Here is a 23,778-nt window from a genome sequence, read left to right as displayed (position 1 = left end):
CAGGTTCGCTTGGGATGTTAATTACCCAGGGAACATTCCTTGCGGCACGTAGTTTTCACACCTCACAACGACGACCTCCGATGCACGATGTACTCGCCAAAGACTTCCCGCCGTGATGCGAAACCCTTCGCGCGGTGCAAAAGATGATTTCACCTTTTCTACCCCATTCCCGAGTCTACCTGTAACAGCCTACCTTTTCGTTTGCAGTCCCCGTGTTTGCTGCAGGTGCGGTTCGTTCGCAACGCAACGGTCAGCTGGATGGCTCGGCTATCCCTGCCACGCATCGATAAGAAATTCAAATTCATCTGTAATCTCATTTACCCAAGCACGGGCTATGAGATTTACCGTGGGGGTAGCCAAAACCCGTACAGGCACGATCGTCCAAGGGTTGATCGCGATCGTGGCGCATGGGTGTGTGTGTGTACGGGGTTTTGCGCGAGAAAACGGGAAGCCCACATTCCTCTGGATGAGCTCTTTTTATTCTTTTCTTTTAAATTGAATCTTCTTGCGCTTCGCGTTCCCATATTTTATCGCTCCCCGAGGCCCGTATGGTATGGGTGTGTTAGTGTGCGCACTGGTGTTCGCCATTCGCGCCCCGTACGTGAGGTACGTTGTGGCGCAGAGAGCAAACATTCGGGACCGAGTACGTGTTTTGGTGAGCAGTTTCTTAAGACGTTGAACCTGTGTGTGGCGCAGGTTTACGCAGGTGTTTGTGTTAGGCGCTACCCGTACAGGTATTCCCAGAGATGGCCGATCCTCTTGCTTTAAACATATTAGATACGTCTGAAGCAAGCAAGATCAACTGGGATCTTGGATGATGTCATATATTTAACTCTGAAGTTGATGAATTATTTATAAATTTCTAACGTAAAATAAAATTGACTTTAAATTGTTTTATTAAATTTGCAAATAATCAAAAATTAACAAAAAAATCAAAACCTTCCAAACCTAATCCTGATGATCCTTACAATACTCGAACCACGATCGCGATCGCGGCCAAGGTTTGACAGTCCTGCCTCAATCCAACGTTGCACACAGTTGTCGGGAGAAGGAAAACTCACCCCCTCTCGGTACAACTCACCCCGCGCAAAAGGAGAAGAGAAACTCTGCCGCGGTTGAGCCTCGTACGCCTCGTCGCAGTCGCTCAGTCGAGCAGCAGTGGTCGAAGATGTCGGACTGAACTGAAACAGCTTGTAGCAGTGCCAGTGTTTCTTTTGCGATTCATTCGTGTGCGTGAGTGGTGAGCAAGTGCGTGTGTGTGTGTGTGCGTTTCTGTGTGTCTGGCAAGTGTCTCTGGCAAGAAGGAAGGCAAAAGAAAAGGGGCCACCATTCGATTTGGTGGTTTTTTTGGGGGGCTGCTTTCCGTGTTCGTTCCGCAGTGATCTAGTTTATCTGGTGCCGACGGGAAACGGAAGCACGATCGGCGATAAGCACACTTTTGGGGCAGTCGGATTGAGGCCTTTTTTCTTAGGGGTCGGTACCGCACGATCACCGCGATCCTTCCTGGAGTTGTGGTGGTAGTTGTTGTGTGTTTGTGCATGTGTTTGTGTGTGTGTGTGTGTCCCAGAGATCAGAGGAATGTGCCCATTAGCGCGAGCGTGCAGGCAAAATTCGAGCTCAACTTCTTCCGTGCCAACGTAACGTTGCATTCTTAGTGGTGATCTTCTCACACCAAGAGACGAACCTGATATCGCGCTGTGTTTCTGTGTGCGTGTGTATGTGCAACCGAGAAAGCGTCATCTAACGGAGGAAAGCCGAGCCTTGCTGAGGTATATTACGATTTGCTCTGTGGCCCAGTGTGTTGTGTTGCAGTGGCAAGCTTGTGTGCGTATCGACGATCGTTTGTGCCAGCATCAAGCCCTTTAGAAGCAGCATCAGCAGCATCCACCACCATCGAGAGTGAGAGAGAGAGAGAGCCAACCGTTCCAAGATGCCCTGCAGTGCGGTAACGCTGTCGCTCGCGACGATATCCGCCATCATCGCCGTTGCCCTGTTGGCAATCGCCTTCTCCACAGACAACTGGCAGAGCTATGAAGTGAAGCGGACCAACATACAGGTAAAAACGGGGACGGGGACCGATCGTCTAGCGCTTTCTTTCTCTAACCATCTTCGTTGTTTTGCATCACATCTCTCTCTTATTTATGATCTTATGTTTTCGTACATCAAAATTGGCAAAACAGCACAGTGCCGCGCGAGGGGGTAAAGCGGGGGGGGGGGGGGGGGGTGTTTAGTTTGCGTGCCGTAAACAATAACCTGTCCCGACGGCGCTCAACAATCAACGCTGCTGGGGCAAGAAAGACTTGTGCGCGACAACAAGCGACAAACGCTTCATGGGATGGAACGTGCAACGGAAACTTTCTATTCCCGCACGAAAAGCTCTACACGATCGTGTGTGTGTGTGTGCTCCTTTTTTTTAATCAATTTTCTGTACGTTTTTTTCTGAAGGAAGGTAGAAAAATGAAAAAAATAATTCTACTTACCAAACCAACAAAAAAAGATCACTCGATCCCAACCCGGCTGGGAATGAAGTGCAAAGATCCAATTATGTCTTTAGCACATTGCCTTGACTCCTAAACCAGTCAGCGTCGAAACGGTCAATCATTTCGCGACCACATTATAAAAACGCGGCTCATTCCGGCCCTCATCCGCGAGCCATGAGAACGGACGAATAATAATAACAGCTCCGATGGTTTAGTTCATGATCACCGTGCCAACTCGTGGTTGGCCTTGGCGGTTGTGCCGGGTGCACCGAAAAACTTCCAAACCAAAAACATTCAAACAATACAAGCCCAGGCTCGCCAAACAGTGGGCTTAACGCATAGTAAGACATCATTTCCGACGCATTGCTGTTTGCTTCCCGAACTGTTTTTTGTTTCTGTTTTCTACCGCGTGCACTGTTTACTGGATAAGGAAGACATTAAGCAAGCTCAAGCTTACCCACTGCACGCAATGCAACACATGGGCTGGTTGTGTTAAACATTTTGGGCTTTTCTACCTACTCGCCTGTGTGTGAGAGTTGATCGGCTGCACGACGAAAGCGACCGACCCACCCAACGCGTATTTGCATACAAATGAATCGGTGCTGGAATGTTGCCTCAAAAGCTGGCAGGACCCGGGCCGTTTCCTGCCCAAAACAAAAGATGTCACCGCAGTGGCTCTTCTTCACCAGTCGCTTTTCTCAAATTCCAAACCCGCTTTCTTTCTATGATCGGAGAATGATTAAAATAATTCCACTTTCTAGCGACCGAAAATGCTTCGCGCAAAGCGCACAGTACGTTGGCTGTCAGTCGGCGAACATATGACAGTGTGTTGCGTCTGTGTAAAAAACCGGCTTCGATTTGCTTCAACCTACGCTCAACCCGCACCACCAATCCCAATCCAATTTTGCATTCTTAGCACACCATCTGGAACTTGGGTACGTTCTTGGGCGCAAACGGGTTCACAATCGGCTTGGAATCCTGGTGCCGTTGGCACAACGCACAACTTTGCACACGCTGGCACATAGGCTCGGTCCTTCTAATCCCTGTTTTGCCTTTCGCTGCACGATGCGAGCACGCGAGCAGGAGAAGTTGAGCCTCGGTTCCAAGAGGCGTGCAAGAGACAAACAACGCACAAAACATAACCACCTATATGGGCAGCGGACATGGAATAAAAATGTGGTCCACAAGTTGTTTTTCCACTTTTCCTTCGGCGCTCTGGCAAGCCCTCGACCAGCCCTCAACCCAAGTCGCCGCTACCTGTTTGCGTGGCTCTGTGTCTCTTTCTCAAATTTCTCTCCACTCACGACGACGACGACGACGACGACGACGAACGAGCGTTTGTTGCCGTTTTCTCCCTTCTTGCTGGTTCTTGGGGTTCGCAACCATCTAACGGAGTCTGCAGGGAATTGGGTTTCGAGCAGCAGACATGTATGTGTGGTGGTTCGCTGGAAGGTTTTCTGCGGGTTGCTGCTACACGTATCACATTCTGCAGTACGCGTCGTGAGGTGATCGTGAGTGATCGTAGAATTTGCTATTAGCATACTCACATACAAATAGTAAAAAAACGTGCCCTTGCGGCAGCTAGTAAGGGAACAGAATTGGAATGTCAAAATCGAAATAAAAGCCTCCACGACTGAGGCACACTCTCGGTTCATAACTGCTAATCGCACAAGCAAATATCAGGGCACGACAGTAAAAAAAAAAAAAAAACAAATCGTTCTCGAGCACAATCTGGTCGCATTCTTCCACCGCTCGTCAAGAACCTGGCCTGGCCTGGCAACATTGGCTGTTGTTTCTCCGCTGCAGTTTTGGAACCGTTTACGAGAGGGGTTGCCGTTTCGTTTTCGTCAAGTGATTACTTCATCCGAGCCGTGCTCTGTGTGGGCTTGGGCCACAAGTGTTGGAATGCATGACGACAGCAGAACCGCTCCGAAGGTGCCTGCGAGAGAACGAAAAAGATACATTTAACTGAGTACAGTTTTACCCACTTGAGCTTAAAGTTGAAAAGCCGTGCGTGAGCCATGCGTTGAGATGTTTATTTTCTTACCATACAACCAACCATCTGCGTGTGTGCTTTGGTTGGCAAATGTAAATATCAACTGTCTGCAATTCATTCTCGTGGCAGCTCGTGCAGGCTCGCTTGCCCAAGTGCGCCGTGCGAATGAATGGACGACGTGAGCATATTTTTAGCACCCCGGTGCTGAAAAGGATTGTGCAAAGACGGAATGGTTTGCAGTAGTAACACTTTTTCACCTTAACGTATAGGGAGAGTGCTTATGTACTAAGTAAACGATTTTGGGTGGTTATGTATGATTTTTGGAAGGGATATTTTTTTATTTAGACAACTGCTCGGAAATAAAGACGCAGCTGCTCAAGGCAATTAAAATTATCAATTTCTCATTACGATATCGGAATTCGACGATTAATTTAGCAAAGCATTATTAAAGACTACTAGACACTAGGAATAACCATATCAAAATTCAGAAAAAGCATTATCTTCATCTAAATTTCCTATATCAATTTTATTTCTTAATACATATAATAATTTTGATAACAATATTACTTGGCTATATTTTCGTGACCTTGCCAAAACGATACTCAGAATCGGGGTTTAGATTGATCCAACGATACGATCGTTTTCCCAAAATCTTCGACTAAATTTTGTTATATTAACTCAAGTCAATTTAGCTTAATTTTATAATTAAAAAAATTCTTATAGAATAGAAGCCTGGTTAAAGAAAAAAAATGTTGATCTTAATCTATTGCCTGTAGGCACGATACAGCTATCGTCATTGAAATCATCAAAAAACTAAAATTATTTGTCATAATACATAGTTTTGTGAGTTTCCTAAAAAAAAGTCTAAAAAAGTGTTGAAACATTATTGAATAAATTTGACTAACATACTCTAAAAATTTTCACAAAAATATGTCAAGTAAACCTGAAATAGTAATAATTAATTCTATTCGGAGTCCTGTCTGTTAATGAAGATGTTGGATGTTTCGAGCGTGCAAAAGTTGGAATATGAAAAATAAATCACTATTACTCGATTTTCGACTCGATTCGATAGAATGCAAGTCTGAATCGCCAGATACGAGTAAAGTAGAGTCAAGGAGGCCACCAATGGTAGGCCGAGACCTCTTGAGGTTAAAGCTCTAAAGAGGGAAAAGTAGCGTCACACCAACGTCAGTAGAAGCCACCAACGATACGTATGATGTGTCGCTACCTATGCTCTCACCAAACACCCTTTCAAATGCCAATGTCAAGTACAGCGTCCGTCCTCCACTACTAACGGGTAGCTTTTACGGGCAGCCCTACTAAACCATAATTACATCTAGATCGGGTGCAGTTACGTTTGTTTTCCTACTTCTTCTACTGCCCACCCATTCGTCCACCAGACACGTGTTTTGATAAGTTTCCCCGCAGAAGAAGTGAACCAAGAAGATTCTACTAAAACAACACACCTGTGGTGGTTGTTGCTGAAACGTAATTAAACGCACACCGAAGCACACACTCAGCTGAAGCTCGCGCTGGGTGGTAATTATCACCTTCGAGCCTTCGAGCTACTGCAACAGAATTAATCTGCACGTGTAAGTATATGAAACAGCCTCGTAGCACAGTTATTAGCGGGTTGACCGTTTGCAAGTGGGAAGCAGAAGAGAGAACAAGTGTTTCCTGAGTGTTCCACACCACACGCTGGGAATGCATTGGATGGAGCGCACACGATCGCCGTTGCATCTTTTCGAGACGCCCGGCCGAGAAGCTCGCCTCAGTTCAGTAACCTTTTGGTGCATGTGCATCGACCGTCTGATCTATTTCTGTGCGGCGGTGGATCCGCTGGTGGAAATCCATATTAGTCGAATCGAAAAAAAAAATGAAGCGTTGTCTGGCTCAGTTTTCTAGCCTTAATTTTTTTTCTCTCTCTCTGTTTACTTTACCATTAATACTAGTAGCATTGGTAGTAGCAGCACGATCATCATCATCATCATGGCCGACATTCGTAAGCCGCTTGTGAGTATGTGTGTGTTTATGAAAAATGTGCTGCTCCTGAAGCTTTCCGATCCGATCTCGCTCGCTCGATCCTGTTCACGATCGTCCGGTTCGGTTAAGCTGATTGATGGCTTTGAGCGGAAAACCCGTCCACCACGGCGGCGGCGGTAATCGTTTCGGCCGGATGAGATTGCTCCGTGCGTTTGTGAAGTGGCCATCCACTTTCACAAGTGCCGCTCGTGCCATATCAAGTGCTTCGGCGGTGGTGGATTGTTGATGGAGCTGACCGTTTCGTTCAGTTTCATCACTCTATCACACACACTCTCTCTTCACGTTTAATATGGGGCCACCATTTTTGCGCAAATCGCAAACGTCCGGAGGAGATGAACCTGGTGATTAGTGGGAAAGGACATAACCATCAATGGCAGACGAAACGGCCGAGTAGTCCGTTTTATTTCAGTCATCACCATTTATGTTGTGCACTCTCCATCTCCATCCCAGTAAGCACACTATGGACCAATAAACATTGCTTGCGGTGCAAAAAGGCAACGGCACAATCAACACAAAAAAAAACAGCGACACAAGAAATAAATCACACATCGAATCGAAAAACTTTCATTTTCATCTGTCTTATCGCAGCAGGCTGCGAATTGCGTATGGAGTGTTTTTTTTTTTTTTTTTTGTTATACAGTTTTTAATTTGTTTCTGTGTTTTTGTTTTTGGTTTTGTTTGTCCCTATTGCAGAATTTTATTGCAAAACATCCGGACGCAGCCGCACTGACCGACAGCTTCAACAACCGGCTCATCTACTACACGCGGACACGTGGCCTGTTCCGGTACTGCTACCCGAAGGAGCGTCCTCCAGCATCGTCCGGTAAGCCTTCCCAGAATACCTTCCTAATCAAACAACGTCACGTAGCCACCCCAAAAGTGCTTGTAAAAAACCCCTGTACAAAGAAACAATTATGCAGCACGTTCGCTATTGGTGGAAGTGGCCGGAAAGAGAAGCAAATAACTGCACACAGGTAGCAGCAGCAAATCGATTAAAGCTTTCAATCTTAAAATCTTCCACTTCGTAAGGGAAGTGCGAAGCAAATGAGATAGGTAGAGGGGGCAAAAACAACGAACAAAACATACACACAAACATTAATGCGAGATTTGAGGTTCGTCGCTTGATGCCGTGGGTTGGCCTTCGAAGTCTTTTGTTCGATTTCGGTTACCCACACAAACAGCCTCAGCAGAGGGGCAGAGGAGGCAGCGAATCATTCGATCTAGTGACGTTTTCATTGCCTACTTTGCTTCGAAACTAGCAAATGGGCACCAGCGATGCCAGCCAGCCAGCCAGCCAGCCAGCCAGCCAGCCAGCCAGCCAGCCAGCCAGCCAACCAGCCAGTGGGTTTTCCATCCATTTCGAGGCGTAATGCGGATGCTGCATTGTGTTGATGTTTGCTGTACTCGGCGGCTCGGGTACGGCTCATCACGGTTTGATGGTGGTATTTTTTTTCTTCGGTAGGTTCTCACCGTTTTCTTCAACACCATTCAACCCCGAAGCCAACGAGCAGGCATCATTTCAATTTCTACCTAAAAGCTGCTACTGACGGCATTTGCTGTGATGCTGCTTCGAAATTGCTTCGCTGAACGTTTCCTGGAAATTTGAATTAATTGTCCGGTATGAGAAGGTTTCAGAATTGGGTAGAGTTTTATTACACATCGAATTGAGCTGACGGCTCCGATTGCAGGATGTTTACTGCTGCGAGCTTTTCCGGGCTCTGTGTGTTTCTACATTTGTTGTTTGCCTTCGGTAAATTAGGTCTTTTTATGCTACAACATTCACAAAAGCTGACAAATTCGTGTTCGGGTGGGATAAGATTAAATTTCCACGCTGCTGGAACGTTCTCACGGAACACTGTGTATTTGTGGGGGCTTAACGTCGTCCTTGATAGTCGTTCAACAACACACTGAACGATCTGTCATAAAATCCGAGCCAAGAATCTATTCCACCGGCTCGTGTCGAGAGTCGACAGAGTCTTCTCCACGACCCAACCTTTTACCCATTTTCACCCCTTTTACTGTGTGTACCGGTGTGGATTTCAACCACTTTCCGAGCGCTGCTTTTCCTTGCACGATCGGCGAGTGGTTATAACAATTAAAATCTTTTAGCACCGCATTTTATGCCACTAAAAGCGCATCATCACAGAGTCTTGTGCCGGGGGGAAAGATGCTAATAGCCGCTAAATTGGGCGTTCCCTAGGCCACATTGAATGAATTCAACTATTCCAAACGGTTGTTTGTTCTGTTTTTTTTTTTTTTGTGCCAACGTAACGCTCCGTAATGGAAACCCCTGCCCAGTTGCTTCCCATGGGAAAAATGGTAAATTTTGAATTCGAAAAGGGAATAAACATTCAGAAGGCACACAAGCTCGGTGAAGAAAGGTGCAATTTTTTGGGGAATTTCAACACCACATTTCACCTTTGGGTAGGGTTGTAAGCTTTATGGTGGCTGTCAGTTGTCGTAAAGTGAAATTCGGTTGCGATTTGAGAAATTATGCTCGACTGTCTCGCACTGATCGGAGGTCCTTTTTTGGGATGGTCAACGCCGTCAAACCCAGTCACACCAGTTTGCGGCAAAACATGAAAAGGCTGAACCGGTACTGCCGCCGCTGAAGCCAATCGATGGAGAGCGATCCATCGTTATGCCGCAGCTCGACGTGGCTCGATAATTATAGTGCCGTAGCGTTGCGGATTCTTGCCGGATTTTTGCACCCAGTTAGCGATTTCTAATTCCTCCCCTAGTGGTTGTTATGTTGCCGCACCGTGGCAAATAGTTGGTGAAAATTCAATGATAGTGTGTGTGTGTGTGCGTGGTTCCCACTTGCCGCTTAAGATCAGTCACACCAGACCCCGAACCGTGTTGGAACCGTATGGATCGTTAAATGATCGACTGTGCTTCCATTATCCATTCATGCACAAGTTATGCTTTCTTCCATTTTGTAACGAGTCTCGGGTCTCGCTCCGACTCTCGCCCACTTTATCCTCGCGGCACGATCACTTTCGAAGAGGAAAGGGATCACGTTAGGTCATCGTATGCACCATCACTCACCATCCTCATCCTACGCTGTTGGGTGCCCCCGAACCCCTGTTTCGGCGTCCAGCCAATCATCAGCCGCCTTTGGAGCGTTTCGGGCAGAGCGAAGGAACCAATTTTCCTTAAAGACATTGCCCTCTGCCCGTTTGGCGGTACCGGTTAAACGAGATTGATTTTTACCCCGTGGCATCGTTAACTGAAGCAGGGAAAGAAATATGGCATGCTGTGTACGTGGCTTCACTGCACGGTTTCACTTGAGCGGCAAACGTGTGGTCCTCCTAACCTGCCCGTCCGAAAAGCAAGCTCGATTACGTAAAACGACGTAAAATGGAGGAAAAACTTACCCGCCTGGGACACGGTTTAAAGGAAGCCGGGAAAGCATCTCACAACAACCAACACGCGTAGATCGCGTAGAAGAAGCAGCACTAAACTGAATGAAATTACTTCTATCGTACGGCCCTGTCCGGAACTTACTCTTACGCTCAATTTTATGCGCAATTAATGAGTTTCTTCACCACCGAACTAAGAACCCATCTCACGGACCGGACCCGGAGATTGTACGCCAAATAAAACAAAAAAAAAAGAAACGCACGTTGGAACTTGCTTCGGTACGGTAAAAGTGGGTAGTATTAATTGAATTTTAACCTCCTTTTTCTTGCTTGGTTTTTGCTTCAAATGGTTCGATTTTTTTGCGTTGCGTTGTTATTAAAGTTCTGGCGCTGATCTTGTCGGCAGGAGAGCCGAAAATGCTGGGCTTAAAAGAAAGAAAGGAAATTATATCTTTCCTGGGCGGGCCCGGCGAAAGACGATCTACTGTGTGATTAGATTCGGCGCTCGATCTTCGGCTCGTTTTTGTTTTGCGGAATATACTCCACTTGACTTCTAATAAGCCGAACTGATTCTTTTTTTGAAGAAGAAAAGGCAAAAAAGTATTGGAAAAACAGTAGAGAAATGCAACGAAAATGTGGCTTATCATGATCAGTTTATATTCTATAAATTATTCATAGCAGAAAAAGATTCTTCTTGACAATGGCGTACTAAATTTGTTCCTATTGTAGAGGAAAATAAGTATAGCTTTGAGGCTTTTTAATTAACATGATTTTGAACCATACAAGAGAATTAGTTGAATCAGTCAAGTGAATCTTTCTAATGGAAAGTGGAACTTTGCGATCAACCAGTGGAATCTGTCATATATTATAGTTAGGAGACATCGTTTGATCATCTACTTTTCAACGGGATAAACGCGAAAATTAGTTGGAAAAAGATGTATTATTTACCATTTTCTAGAAGCTCAGCAGATTCATTTGCCTTCTTTTTCTTTGGCCTAACGACGATCTGGATGGGCTTTGAACCCAGATCCTGCCGTATGAAGACCGGCGTCGTTATCGCCCAACCACCGAGTCACCCCAACAGTCTCCTAACAGTATGCAAAATTCAATTAAATGATTGCAAAATTCCACAACGGGTTTGCACTATTCCATCGTTCATTTGGAACCTTCTTCTAATTGATTTACGCTTTAAGTATTTTTATGTTATAGAAATTTAATTAATAAAATCAACAGCAAACCACAAATTACATTTGAAAGTTGCCCTTTGTGAAAGTGTAAAAGCATTCCCATGTTCTGCTATTAAAACTGTAAAAGCTTTTTTACACACCCAATAATACAGTACAGCAGATTAAAATCAAAACTTTCCCAAAAGTCTTTCGAAAAAAAAGCCCCCATTTTTCATTCAATCCACGAAATGCTGTGTGACAGAGCATCGTGCATGTGATTGATGATCGACGGACTTTCGACGACACTCGATCAAACGCAGAGAATCTTCGATCTCGATCGCGCGAGCCTCTAACGGGCTCTAAATGTTTCATTCATTGCTTCGTTCGTTCGCCCAAAGTCACCACCGCCCAAATTGGTGCCAAATGGGAGCCATCAAAACGGGGCCAAGATTTAGGTCGAACGAGGTGTTCCCGGACACTGGACGCAAACTGTGTTGCTTGTGTGATGGTGAGCATGAATTCGACTCGGAACCGCCAGAACGGGATACATTATTACACGAACTGGAGCTTGAACGGGTGGCCTAAAATGAAGGAAAATCAACATTCTCGATCCACGAGAAGTATCCATCTGAACGGGGGCTTGCGTTTGCAAATATTGTTTTACTGTCTGGGCACCTTTTACTCTCGTTTGATGGAGCGGAAAATGTGTGTGTTGCGGTACATTTGAGGCAGATACATTGTTCTTTGCTGCAACAAAACCTTGCGGTTAATTAAACCTGCTTAATAAGGCTTTGGCACGTTGCCAAGCGAACAAAAAAACAATCTGCGCAGCTCAAGAAGTCGGACCAAGATCGGTTGATCTCTAACCTAGATCGCGGCTTGTTAAGCGAGCTACTAAACTACTTGCTCGCTGTCAAAATTGACATTTGATCTGTCGGTGTTTACATTGCGCCATTCAACTCGCCGAACCAGGGGCTGCCGAGCTGATAATGTGCCGATTTAATTACATTTTGATGACAACAAATGTTTGCAATTAAAAGCATCTTCGTCGCAAGCTGTGCCCGGTGACCTCATCGCCGTTGTTGAATGTTTAAAAATAGGCAACGTAATCGATTTGAAAAATTGTTCAACACGATCGCAACTTGTTATCCGGTGTCCTTCACAGCAAGTAGTGAATGCACAATCGAACACCACACGAACTGGTGGGATTTTGCGGAAAACTTATCAATATATTCGATTGCCGTTTTGTCCTTGCCATCGTTTGCTCCATCCTTCGTTCACCAAAAAGTGTGTGTTTGATCAAAATAAAATGATAATAAATATGGCGTCTTGATGTTGCCATTTTCCTCAGCAGGGTAACGCATTTTTGGCACCAATATTTGGGAAGGCTTTTGCAATAGGCATACACACAGACAGATTGCGGCGCCATCGGACTGCCCAGTGTGCCCAGTGTCCGAAACCAATTGCCTACATGGGGCTCATTGTTGATGCGCCAAGGAGCGCCTTTTTGTGGCGAGAAAAAGAAGACCCAACGATGCATCCACCAACATACACACTCGGTACGGTTTTTGCGTAATAGCGCGAACCTTTCTGGCGTTACGGTGGCGGTTGATATGGACGGATCGTCCGGCCAGCCAGCCAGCCAGCAACCAGGGGGGTAAGTGTACCGATTGGGTAGCATTTTCGTTCGCCACGGTTTGACCGGCATTAGCACGGCTTATTGTTTTTGAAGGTTAGCGATTGTGATTGAGTCATCCGTTTGGCGTGGCTGTGGATCGTGATGCGATCGGTGCGTAGTAGGTCGGTACCGTTTGGTGAATCGCGTCACGTTGCGCGGGTTTTTTTCTTCTACTCCATATTGCAGACTTCTTCTTCTTCTGCTGCATAACGGTGACAGCATATTTATGAGAGTGCGAGATGTTGCGGTTCGTTAGGTTGACCGAATTGGCTTCAAGTTTCAAGTTTGGTGCAATTTTTTTTTTTTCGTTACTGTGCTGCGAACAGATCATTTTGAAGGTTTGCAAACAGTGTCTTGCGGCAGTGGGATTAGCTTATACTCAAACAAATCTGCTTGAATTGTTTGTTGAGCGGGGATTGAGAGTTGTATTGGAATATTTGCATAATTAATGGGTTTAAACACAAAAACCATCATGATGAGAAGCTCATCAAAATTGTACACGACAAAAGCAGATGATTTTTTTTTGAAAATTTTAAATATTTTCTACTAAATTAATATTTTCCAAAAAATAATTTTCCCAGCCTCATATTAAAATCCTTCAATATTTGAATTTAACATTAATTAATTTATTTAAAAAATATTTTTATTTACCCCACGGAAGGGGGGAAGGGCCACGGTCTTTCAGGCGTGTATTGATAGAAAAGAAGACCAAAAAATAGCAAAAACAATGAAAAAATTGGCACAAATGTCAAGTCAAACATCGAAGTGTAAACATTACCAAATTACGCCTAAAAGTATGCAAATTAATGCTTATTGTTCCTTTGAACCCCTTTCCATGCAATTTAATTTCACAAATACCGTGTTTAACTCAATCAATTCCTGCCACCACTGCACATTTTCTTTACATATTTAAATATAATTTTTATGCATTAAAATCAATCATACAATTTGGTTTTCTCTCATCTGATCGCACCATAATGTACGGATCCCCGTATCAAACACGATCAAACAGCACAACAAATTACAAATAAATTATTCCGCACCGAGCATGAAATCCGAGTCCTGCTCATCATCATTTACCGGTCGGCCAAACAACTTCCAAGCAAAACAGTGCTAGCGCGGCACAAAAATCATGAATCACAGCACCGTCTCACGTCATATCACTTGCTGATGATCACTTGCACTCTCACTTTCGAGCCAATCATCACTGCAGCCACTATGTGGCTGTGCAGTATGTGTGAAGAAAGTGGCTGGGTGTTTTATTTTATTGCACCATTTGATTTATAGGCCTCGACGGCAAAAACTGCAAACCGTTGCAGCTCAATTACTTGGGAAATGCACGGCCGCAACGCTGTCCAGCGAACGCAGTCTCGGGCCGCCCAAAAGTGCTTGCCATTTCTATGCTAAGGGCGGTACTGGTTGCAAAAGAAAAGACCGACATTTTAAAAGCACACACGCATACACACTAGCGCTGGAAAAGCTTTCGATGCTTTGCTGCATCGCAGAAACGATCGACATTTGGTGCAAGATCGACGAACGCATAATGATGGCGCGGCACGGCGCACTCGCTATCTCGCCATCTTTCCATCATCCATCTACCATTTGCAAATTGCATTTTCGTCTGATGGTGGGATGGCTCATTTATGCATTTATCGGTGCAATATGAGCCCTTTTTCGATGAGTCTTTTCGAAGAGAAACTCGCTTCTAATTTCTTTATTTTCACTCGCATCGCGCCTAGCGTGACACAACCGTGTGCTCTTATCTTTCGGTATTGGCACACAGCTTTTGGCATCTCACGCGTGAAACCATCTTGCATCTTTCGCTCCCGATCTTTCACATTTTTTTTTCCATCGGCGGCCTGCCTGCCACAATCAATCGGGCCTGCGAAAGGGTGTGAAGTTCCGTTTCGAAGTTTGGGCTCGGGTTGGCCGCATGCGAACGAATTGGGAGCACGGGACTGGCCTGGATTTGGCTGGTGCACGCCCTTCAAGCCGAGCACGTGTGTGTGTGTGTCTGGGGGTGGTGAGATGTGTGTTGCTTTCAGCTCGTTCCTGAAATTGTACACCTTTCATTTCACACTTCTTTATTTCACTATTAACTGTAGATCGCATCTTGGCGATTTAAATCGATGATCGCCGGGTGTGTCTGGGTACGTGCGTGTGGGATGCGATCGGATGGTGGTGAATGAGCTTTTGAATGGGAATTAGAAACTTTCGGTACCGACCGACGCCCCAGCTGCAAGCTGCATCGTAATTGGAGTCGGAACAATGAGGACACACAGCTCGTGTTACGATGACACACTTTCAAATTAATATTTTTGTCTAATAATATTTTCTTTCTACTTTTCACTTCCTTCCAACAGTGCAAATCTACCTGTCGCCGGTCGAAACCCACTGCTCGAACATTGACTACTTCCCCGCGAACGAGGAGCACAAGGAGTCGGACTCGTTCACCGATGACATCATGACCCGACTCCATCTGGCACGTTCCGTCATTGCTGCCTTCATCCTGAGGTAAGACAGTGGCTTACGAAACACCTGCGCTTGTTAAAAGAAAGAAAAACAAATCTTAATCTTGGACCCCCGCCCTTGCGCCTTGCAGCTTCGTCGTCATTTTCTGTGCCTTCTGGACTGGCCTCTCGGGATGCTGGAAGCGTTCGGCCGGTGCCATTACGGCGACCGCCATCCTTATGCTCACCGCCTGCCTGCTCGCCGCCGGTGCGATGGGCCTGTGGCACACGGTTGAGTTTTTCGAGAAGGAAAAGGTCGTCGGCGAGGAGTACTACCAGCAGTGGAATACCGTAAGTACACTTTTAGGCAAATGTTCTGGCAGGTTGTCATTTTGGTGCTCGTCAACATCACGAATGAAGTTTAAAGCTACAGAGCAATATGAAGCAATGGAATATCTCAATATGGACATCACTTGTCGATAGTATACCTTTAACATAAGTTCAGTGGATGATGTATTCCGATGTAAAATAGAAGCATATACATTTAAGAATATACTTATTTGGATCATTTTTTATCCATGCTATCCATGCTATCCAACATTCACTATCGATGTTGATGTCTCTTCAAGAAATGGCAAGAAAAAAGCCAGACAATTTCTCCCGATACTTTATTCTTCTTTAATTTTACCTCAGCAATATCGATGCTGAATTTTATTTCTGGAAGTAGCTTTAGTCTATAGGCAAGCAAGAGTATTATCAGAGCGTGAATCTTAATGTGAAGCCTCAGCGGCTTTATTAGCATCCTCTTCCGGCTTAAGAATGAAGGTCATATATCTGCACCCTAATAAGGAACAATAAAGGAACTGGTGGATTTATTATTAAATAATATGGGGAGTGTAGTCCTAAATAAGGGTCTTAATGGCAAAGAAGTACCTACCAAAGCTGGACAATATTAGAAGAAATCCTTAGTGATGCTCAACAGTGTTTGAGCTATATTATCCAGCAGGAACGGATGAGGATCTTGATGGAGAAAAAAACTTTCTGGCATAGCATATCTTCGTTGTCATCTATAAGAGTATATTTTTACTTAATATCACTCAGAGAACCTGTTACAAATAATTTGTGTCAGAAACAGAGGCATTAAGGCATCACGAGACAAGAAAAACATTAGAACATCCATCTGATCTTATAATTCTGATTCATTGCTTTGAGTCTCCTAATAAGAATTAAGTTCAATTCCCTTAAAGTAAACGAGCCCACAAATAAAGAGTTCGTATTAATCTATTTTTATTGCTTAAAATGCTCCTGATCTAACGAATCGTTCCCCATTGCTCCACCCATCCATCCATTTCACAGGTCCTCCGAGACAACACTCGTCTGTCGTACGACTGGTCGTACATTGTGGCCTGGGCCGGTGTGGCCTGCAGCCTGCTGGCCTCGATCCTGCTGTCCGGTGCGGCCGTCTGCCTGCGGGGCGAACGCGAAAAGGAGGAACAGCTGAACCTCCAATATCTGATGCCCGGTAAGCCGCCGAACGCCTGCCTCGCCGACCGTGCCCACCTTCCCCTCGCTCACATCGCTAACCTGCTCTCTCCCGTTTCAGTGTACCCCCAAAAGCAGCCTCCCTACCCTTACGGTGGTTTCCCCCAGCCCCAGCTCTATCCGCAGCCATACTACCACGGATCGCAGTACGGACCGTACAACTATTGAGTAAAACTTTTCCACCGCCTAAAAGCAGCGCGAATGCGAATGCGGAAAACCGAAAGCAGACCGCACGGAATGTGCATCAAAATGCATCCAATTTGAGAAGAGAGGAAGAAGATCGATCGATCGGGAAATCTTAAAGGCCAACGCGCAACCGGTCTGGTTCTATTTTTTTCCCTCCAATTTTCGTGTTGTGACAGTTGGTTGGATGCTTTTGTTTCCAACGGTCCCAAACCTTCAATCGAGCCTAGTTAGTTAGCGTTTGTTCACATGCGCGTTTGGTCGTGTATGGAACAATGTACGGAAATTTGCGCAATGATCGTGAAAACTTTTACTCAATACTTTACCCAACCCACCCACAAAACGAAGCCCCAGGGAAAATTCTCACAAACTACTACTCGCTCCACTTGATGTCTCTAAAATGTCTTCCAACACCCGGATGCATGATCATGTTTTGGTTCGATTTTCCGAACAGCGGTCAGCAATCGCCAAGCTTCCCCCCCTTCCAAACCCGAACATAACGTTCCTTTGCCATTCGTCCCCAACACTTCAACTTAAGCGAAACGATTCAACGAAAGGTTTCCATTTTAACGCATTACCTTACCCCCTTTACCGAGAATCGATTTCCAACCAATCCAGCCCTGCATTCCCTGTTTCAGTGAGCGAGTGCAGCCAGCGGCGAGTCGTTCCATCGGCGAACCTTCGTGGCCGTCTTACAACACCGTTCTATTCATCCAGTTAGATTAGTCCAAACGGACGTCCGGTCGCGCGTCGGTCGTCGTGCGGCCACCATGGACGTGTGTTTCTTTATGTATTATGATGCGGATATGTAGAGATAATCGTTAGCGTAGTATTTACTGTTTTGGTAGTAAGCGAGATGGTCAAACAAAAGCAACGAAAGTAGACAGAGAAAATGGCAAGTAACGTAACAAGCTCGTAATATAGTTTCAACGATAGGGAGTGCATTCAACGTGACTGAGCAGTGACAGTATGGGAAGGGCCACTTAACACAGACGCGACATCACGCGCGCTAGGACGAGCGATAATATGAGCCGAGTGGAGTCGAAGGAATGAAAAATAAAGTTTAGAATTTTTATTTTTAATGAAACAAACTGTTGTGTCGTACTTCAATATCACATCCATTAGCAACTAAAGCCCAAGTCGTTTGATTTCACCTTACTTTATTAATTATGTAGCACAAAAGGAACAATTATTTGGTACAGTTAAACATGCTAAAACCTTGTGACGGTGTGTCTTTTTCGCGTGACAATTGCCGGTAGCGTAAAATACCAAAACGCATTTTAACGCTCAATGCACAGCGTAACGGCCACCGTCTCGATTCGAAAAAAAGGGTTTACGCCTAACTGTATGCAATCCGCATCGCACAGCATAACGCAGCACACTTCGATCACTTACAAGCGCGAGCCAGTTTCTAGTAGAAAAACACGCGCCGTGTGTTTTGCGGTTGAACTGGCCGATAGTTCAACACCATCGGTTGCCCGTTCGTTCCGATCAGCGAACGCAGTCGGTTCATTTCCTGTTCCGTCACAATCAACCGCCTGGTCGACACGATCCAGTTGACCGTCTCGAGGCACGGGGGCGTCGTAAGGCTGCCCTCGTACGCATAGTACGACCAACCCATCGAACCGATCACATTGTGCAGCGAGAACGCCCTGGTAAACGGTATCTCGAGCGTCGAGCGTGGTTGACGCACCTGGGGCAAAAAGTTCGACCACAGGTTGAGCGAAAAGCTGGACGAGCTCGCCACTACGTCATACACGAAGCCAACCACCGCCAACCCGTCCACCTCGCCCTTCGCCTTGTCGAACGAACCGTACAGACCGTTGTAGAACACGAGATGTACCTCGAGCGGGAACCGCCTTCCATCGATCGTATGTTCCGAACCCTGCTTATTGTTCGGACCCCAGTGGAAGTGCATCTGCTCGAAGAAGTACGCCGTCTTGAGCGGTCCACCGCGCATCATTGGACGCGCGCACAGATTCCAGCGTGGCGTAAACTTTACCGAGTAGCCTTCGTTCTCGGCGATAATGGACGAAGGCAGACTGGTCAGCCCGAGAATCTCCAGCGGTACCTTACGGTTTACCACCAGCGCCCGGGACGTGACGATGTTGATCGGACTCTGGAACTGTCCACCGCAGGCTGGCGCTACGATCGGCCAGTTCGGTGGCCCGAGCGGATCACGGATCGGGTACGTCCAGGACGGTGCGCTAAAGAATCCTACCTTCGCTTCGCTCGCATCGTAGCTGATCTCGTTCGGATGTGTGGTCCGCTTCTGGCCCCAGGCTGGATCATTTTCGGCCGTATAGTCTGCAGTGAAGCTATCTGTAACGAAATGCGCTCACACACATTAAAGGTCCGGCCAAAGAAATGGGTGGTTGTGCAGTCGTGTGCATTACCTCCAGCAAACACGACCGGTTGACAGGCCAACAAAAGTGACAAGCACAGTGCGCTCATGCTGCAACTCCCGCACGTAGGACTCGAACGGATCTATAGACCTCCCTTACTTTGCTAGTGCCCACTTAACCCGAGCTAATACAGAACGCCACGCCTCGTTGTTCTAAACCTCGCCAGCGACCTATTTCAAGATCCGGGTTTCTTGCTGCCCGAGCCAACTTTGCCCGTCGGAGTCCCGCACCGGTGGAAAGCTGCACCGTTTCTGAATGCTGCCGTCCTCCGGAAGCCTGTTTTTAAAGAGCGTTCTATCGCTCGGGTCGGCCCCTAAACTGCTAGCAAACAACAACAGCTGCCAAACGTTACCATTGCTGCTGCTGGAGATAGCTCTCGGTCCCGTAAGGTGTAAATGCACTGTCGCAGGAATTCGTTTGCGCTTTGTCAGTCTTTGCATGCGCCTCGGCCGGTGCGGATTGAAGGCAGGTCTCTCGCTCTCACGCTCTCCGTGTCTCTGTGCGTCTGTTTCGGATGGCTTGCAGAATTCGGGCGCGTTTGCCAAAAGAGTTGCTGACCAGGGATAAGCACTAACCTTGGGTGAAGCGCATATTTTTGTTATTTTGGCACAATCTGCAGGCAGGATGTTGTGAGAATGCGTTTGGACCTTGAATGCGGTGCATGATTTTTTTGTTTCGGTGGCCTAGCTGTCAGTGTGATTTCTTAAGCGACTTCCTGTCCAAAAACCAACAAAACCAAAGTGGACGATCTGCGCGATCCTCGATCAATGTTCGAAACAAAACGCCACTCTTGTAGCATGCATTAAATGTATTTTTTTGGCTTCAGACAGTGAATGAATGATAATAGGAGAAATGTGTGCCGCACTTAAACGTTACTTCTGTTTCCTAGCTAGAAGGATCCTTTCGGTAGAGGGGGGTGAGGGCGGGTCTCACATGTTTCCCAGCTCGCCCCAAGCCATCGCCCATGCCACGCCTTGCTCTCGCGCACGCCCGCGCCTACATCAGTGTCCGAAAACCGCCGCCGTTGATTAATGGGTTGACCGTGAAATGAAAGCCTCCCTTCTAAGTCCACACGCTGGCTTGCCGTTTACTCCCGGAACGGCGTGACGCCGTGAACCGAGCAGAACCAGTTTAGCGCCTGCCAAAGACCACGAACTCTTTGGCCACGAGGTGGTGGTGTGCTTTATGTTCTTGTGTCGCTTTTACTGGCACTGTCTCCCTGTCCCTGTTTTGCTCGCCCTTTGACAAACACACGCGAGCGCTCACTCACTTACGCCGTATCTCCGAGCCCGGTGGTCAATATCGAGGACTTTGAATATCCGCAAAACGTGCCGCCTTTGGACTGGTGGAATGCTAATACTGATGTTTGGTTTGGACTCGATTCGCTTGGCGGGAAGGGGTGGGGGGGGGGGGGGGGTTTGGGTGGAAGTCATCCTAGAACCCGTAGCGCGCCACCGTACGCCCGTTCAGCGGCTGCACCGGACGGAAGTTATCCACCAGCGGTTGATCGTACGAGACGCGCAAATTCCTCAGCTCGTCCAGATCCTTCTGCGCGATCGGTGACGGTGCGTTGCGCACGATCCAGATGACACTCTCCGAGCAGGGCGGTGTGGTCAGGCTGCCCGGGTACGAGTAGTACCGCAACCAGTCCGCATTCACCACCGAACTGAGACTAAACACTTCACCACCTTCGAGCGTGACGGTGGTGCCGGCGGTCCGAATTTTCGGCAACGGTCTAGCCCACTTCGCACCGGGCCGCACCTTATCCCCCCCGATCTCGTACAGTACGCCCACCACCGACAACCCGTCCGGATGGGTAACGGCCTGCTCGAACGTGCCGTACTCCAGCTTGAAGAACACGAAATGCACCTCGGCCGCGTACGACTTCCCATCGAACGTGTGCTCGGAACCGCGCCCATTATCAGCGCCCCAGTGGAAATGCATCTGCTCCAACACGTACGGGGCGCCGACCGGGAGCGGTCCACCGACCAGCGTCGGTCGCTCGATAGGGCTGGCCCAGGCGAACGTGTACTGGGCGGTGTGGCCGTTGTTGGTAACATTGATCGAAACCGGCTTGCGGGTTGAGCCTTCGATCAGCAACGGTGCGGCATGATCGAGCGGTGCCAGCACCGCCATCGAGCGCACGATGTCGATCGGGCTCTGCCGCATACCGGCACAGTCCGGGTCGGTATCGGCCCAACGGTCCGGGTCTTCGTAGGAAAAATCACCTACAGCCAGAGCCGAAAAAAAACAAAACAAAACCGAAAAAATGACCCACAATTCAAATATGCCCGGTTCCGGGTTTTTGTTGTTGTTCCGGTGCACTTACGAATCTTACTCACCGTGTACAGTGCCGAGGGCACCACAGAGGGCCATAAGTGCCCCCAGTCCGTAGTAGCAGAATCTCGCACCCATTGTAATACCGCTTTTGGTGACGTTTTTTGCTCCTTTTGGCGAACAAAATTGCTTCTTTGCTCACCCAAGCTGCACTCACTCACTCAATGCTCAGTCAATGCAAATTGAAACAGTTTAAGTACACAAAAACGGACGGCCCATTTTGTGATGGTGGGTTTTTACTTTTTTTTTATTCCGAGCTACCAGCGCATCGGTTGATGGAAAATCGGTTTATCTGCTCTTCCGGAGGCGCGCGCGCTACAGTGTGGATGACAGCGTTTGCGGATAATAGCGCTGCGCTGGTGTGTCGAATTGTGGCCCGGCGGCCGATAGTGGCATCGATCGAGATAGCGCATTGTTCGCTGAAATGGGTCCGGTACTCCATTTTATTGTGCACTGCTCGGCTGTGAAAATAGTGCCCATTAGATTATTAACTCATGTTCAAGGGCGCCAAAGCGAGTTTTTCTTCTTTGCTTGCCTTAAAAAGGCTAAATTGAAAAACGGAATCCATGTACATACTATTTCATCCGTGTTTATCAAACGATTTCGAGCGAGCTTCCTTTCCAACAGCGATCGTACCGTCCATTATTCGGAGAAAATTTGTTATTTTGATTTTTTACTATTTTTTATTGAAATCAAAATCACACACCAAATTTGTGTCAAACAGTAAAGGGAAGTTTCCACCATCAATCACCCCAGATGCATCTGGCGCGATCGTACCGGAATCGGTTTTGTAACAGCAATTAAGATACGGTGCAGCACGTGCTGTTTAGCATGCTGGCAACAGTGTCGCACCTATGTGTGTGTACGTGTGTGTGTGTGTGTTGCTTGTCCTTAAAATTGTCACTTTAAGTGGAGGTGTAATTATATCCATAAAATCCCCAAAAAAAATTAATAGCAACTGTGCGTGGATCGTGGATCTGTTCTTCCTGGCGTTAAACGGTGGTACAGACAATGGCACGCTGTGCCCATTAATTTAACAAAGTAAATAATGTAGCTTGCTTAAGCTATGGTTGCGTTAGCAAATTGTGTAAATATTTTTAAATTTTCCTCCCATTTTTTGGGAAAATTCCATATCGCCCAATACACGTGCCAAAGATATTCCATCCAATACAACTCTATACTTTATTGATACAACTGCCGCACAGATATGTATTCGCGTGGTGCGAAATCAAATAACTGAACGTTCCAGAATCGATTCATATCTTTCATCCCTGGTTGCCCGAAGGTTCCCGAGTGCAAAACGTTAAGGAAAGTGTCAAGTGAGCGGCATCCTGTGGTACCCATCATCAAAAACACAAAAAACCCCGCCCTTCTCTCGAGCTCTCGTTGCCGATCGCACAACAGATTTCGGCACTTATTCCAGAATGGTGGCAGATTTTTGCTTGCCCCCCCTTAAAAACAACAAAAAACACATTCAATCGTTGGTAAAACATCTGTATCGGGGTGGAAGCGAGATAAAGCGACCACAGATCTTTCAATATTTGCCATTCCAGAACATATTCCCTGCATACCCACCGTTTTACAACATCTGTGTGCAAAGCTAAAGTTGAGGAAATCTTGTCAGTTGCAAAATAAGGCGTGCGGGGAGGAGGGTGGTAAACGATTCATAAAAACGTGTTTGCTTTAGTTTCAGCAATAGGCCCTACCGATGATGGGAGTGGGGGGGGGGGGGTTTAATATGAACGAGCTACAAAAAAAAGGTAACAAACAATTCCCTGGCGAGTCCCTTGGTACATGAGTTCAATATTGGCGCAGGTGCTAGACGATCGACAATATTCAAAACAACCAACTTCGTCTAGATCGGCTAGTGACCAGCGATCGGGCTTAATTAATCATTTTCTGCCTACTTCGATTGGGTTTGACAGTTAGCGAAGAATGCTTCGAAATGGAACAACAAGGATGGGTCACCAGCCTACTTTGATTGGGTTTAAAAAAGGCAAAGTCGTTACAAAAAGCTATCAGGCGCATGATGGTATGAAACAGATCAATAGTTAATGTGTAGATCGCTGTTCAAAATTAAGAACGCTGATGTACCTACTTTCGATGCTTCAAATCATAGTTCATATATCCATTGAA

The 23,778-nt window shown here is 46.6% G+C and overlaps 3 protein-coding genes across 3 annotated transcripts; 1 reads left to right on the top strand and 2 right to left on the bottom strand.

Moving 5' to 3' along the window:
• The first annotated feature begins 1,125 nt into the window (after positions 1-1,125).
• On the top strand, positions 1,126-17,987 carry LOC118502889 (transmembrane protein 235). Its single transcript, XM_036035607.1, has 6 exons — positions 1,126-2,056; positions 7,213-7,342; positions 15,089-15,239; positions 15,328-15,526; positions 16,532-16,697; positions 16,779-17,987. Exons 1-6 carry the CDS (start codon positions 1,931-1,933, stop codon positions 16,883-16,885), a joined length of 879 nt encoding a protein of 292 aa, XP_035891500.1. The 5' UTR covers positions 1,126-1,930; the 3' UTR covers positions 16,886-17,987.
• Positions 17,988-18,043: 56 nt separating this feature from the next.
• On the bottom strand, positions 18,044-19,562 carry LOC118502883 (carbonic anhydrase 7-like). Its single transcript, XM_036035602.1, has 2 exons — positions 19,297-19,562; positions 18,044-19,222 (listed from the first exon to the last, which is right to left on the bottom strand). Exons 1-2 carry the CDS (start codon positions 19,352-19,354, stop codon positions 18,312-18,314), a joined length of 969 nt encoding a protein of 322 aa, XP_035891495.1. The 5' UTR covers positions 19,355-19,562; the 3' UTR covers positions 18,044-18,311.
• Positions 19,563-19,811: 249 nt separating this feature from the next.
• On the bottom strand, positions 19,812-21,957 carry LOC118502890 (carbonic anhydrase 7-like). Its single transcript, XM_036035608.1, has 2 exons — positions 21,648-21,957; positions 19,812-21,533 (listed from the first exon to the last, which is right to left on the bottom strand). Exons 1-2 carry the CDS (start codon positions 21,718-21,720, stop codon positions 20,740-20,742), a joined length of 867 nt encoding a protein of 288 aa, XP_035891501.1. The 5' UTR covers positions 21,721-21,957; the 3' UTR covers positions 19,812-20,739.
• Positions 21,958-23,778: the final 1,821 nt, after the last annotated feature.

This window comes from Anopheles stephensi, chromosome 2, assembly GCF_013141755.1.
Source record: "Anopheles stephensi strain Indian chromosome 2, UCI_ANSTEP_V1.0, whole genome shotgun sequence".
In the NCBI taxonomy this organism is placed as follows: Eukaryota; Metazoa; Arthropoda; class Insecta; order Diptera; family Culicidae; genus Anopheles; species Anopheles stephensi.
Note: the sequence above shows the minus strand (reverse complement) of the source record. Positions and strands in the feature narration are given on the sequence as shown.

Excerpts from the sequence above, each read along its gene's own strand:
- LOC118502889 (XM_036035607.1), top strand. The coding sequence starts at position 1,931 with ATGCCCTGCAGTGCGGTAACGCTGTCGCTCGCGACGATATCCGCCATC. Across the intron at positions 15,240-15,327 it reads ATTGCTGCCTTCATCCTGAG|CTTCGTCGTCATTTTCTGTG; the intron begins GTAAGACAGTGG and ends TGCGCCTTGCAG. Across the intron at positions 16,698-16,778 it reads CCTCCAATATCTGATGCCCG|TGTACCCCCAAAAGCAGCCT; the intron begins GTAAGCCGCCGA and ends CTCCCGTTTCAG.
- LOC118502883 (XM_036035602.1), bottom strand. The coding sequence starts at position 19,354 with ATGAGCGCACTGTGCTTGTCACTTTTGTTGGCCTGTCAACCGGTCGTG. Across the intron at positions 19,223-19,296 it reads ACCGGTCGTGTTTGCTGGAG|ATAGCTTCACTGCAGACTAT; the intron begins GTAATGCACACG and ends ATTTCGTTACAG.
- LOC118502890 (XM_036035608.1), bottom strand. The coding sequence starts at position 21,720 with ATGGGTGCGAGATTCTGCTACTACGGACTGGGGGCACTTATGGCCCTC. Across the intron at positions 21,534-21,647 it reads TGCCCTCGGCACTGTACACG|GTGATTTTTCCTACGAAGAC; the intron begins GTGAGTAAGATT and ends CTCTGGCTGTAG.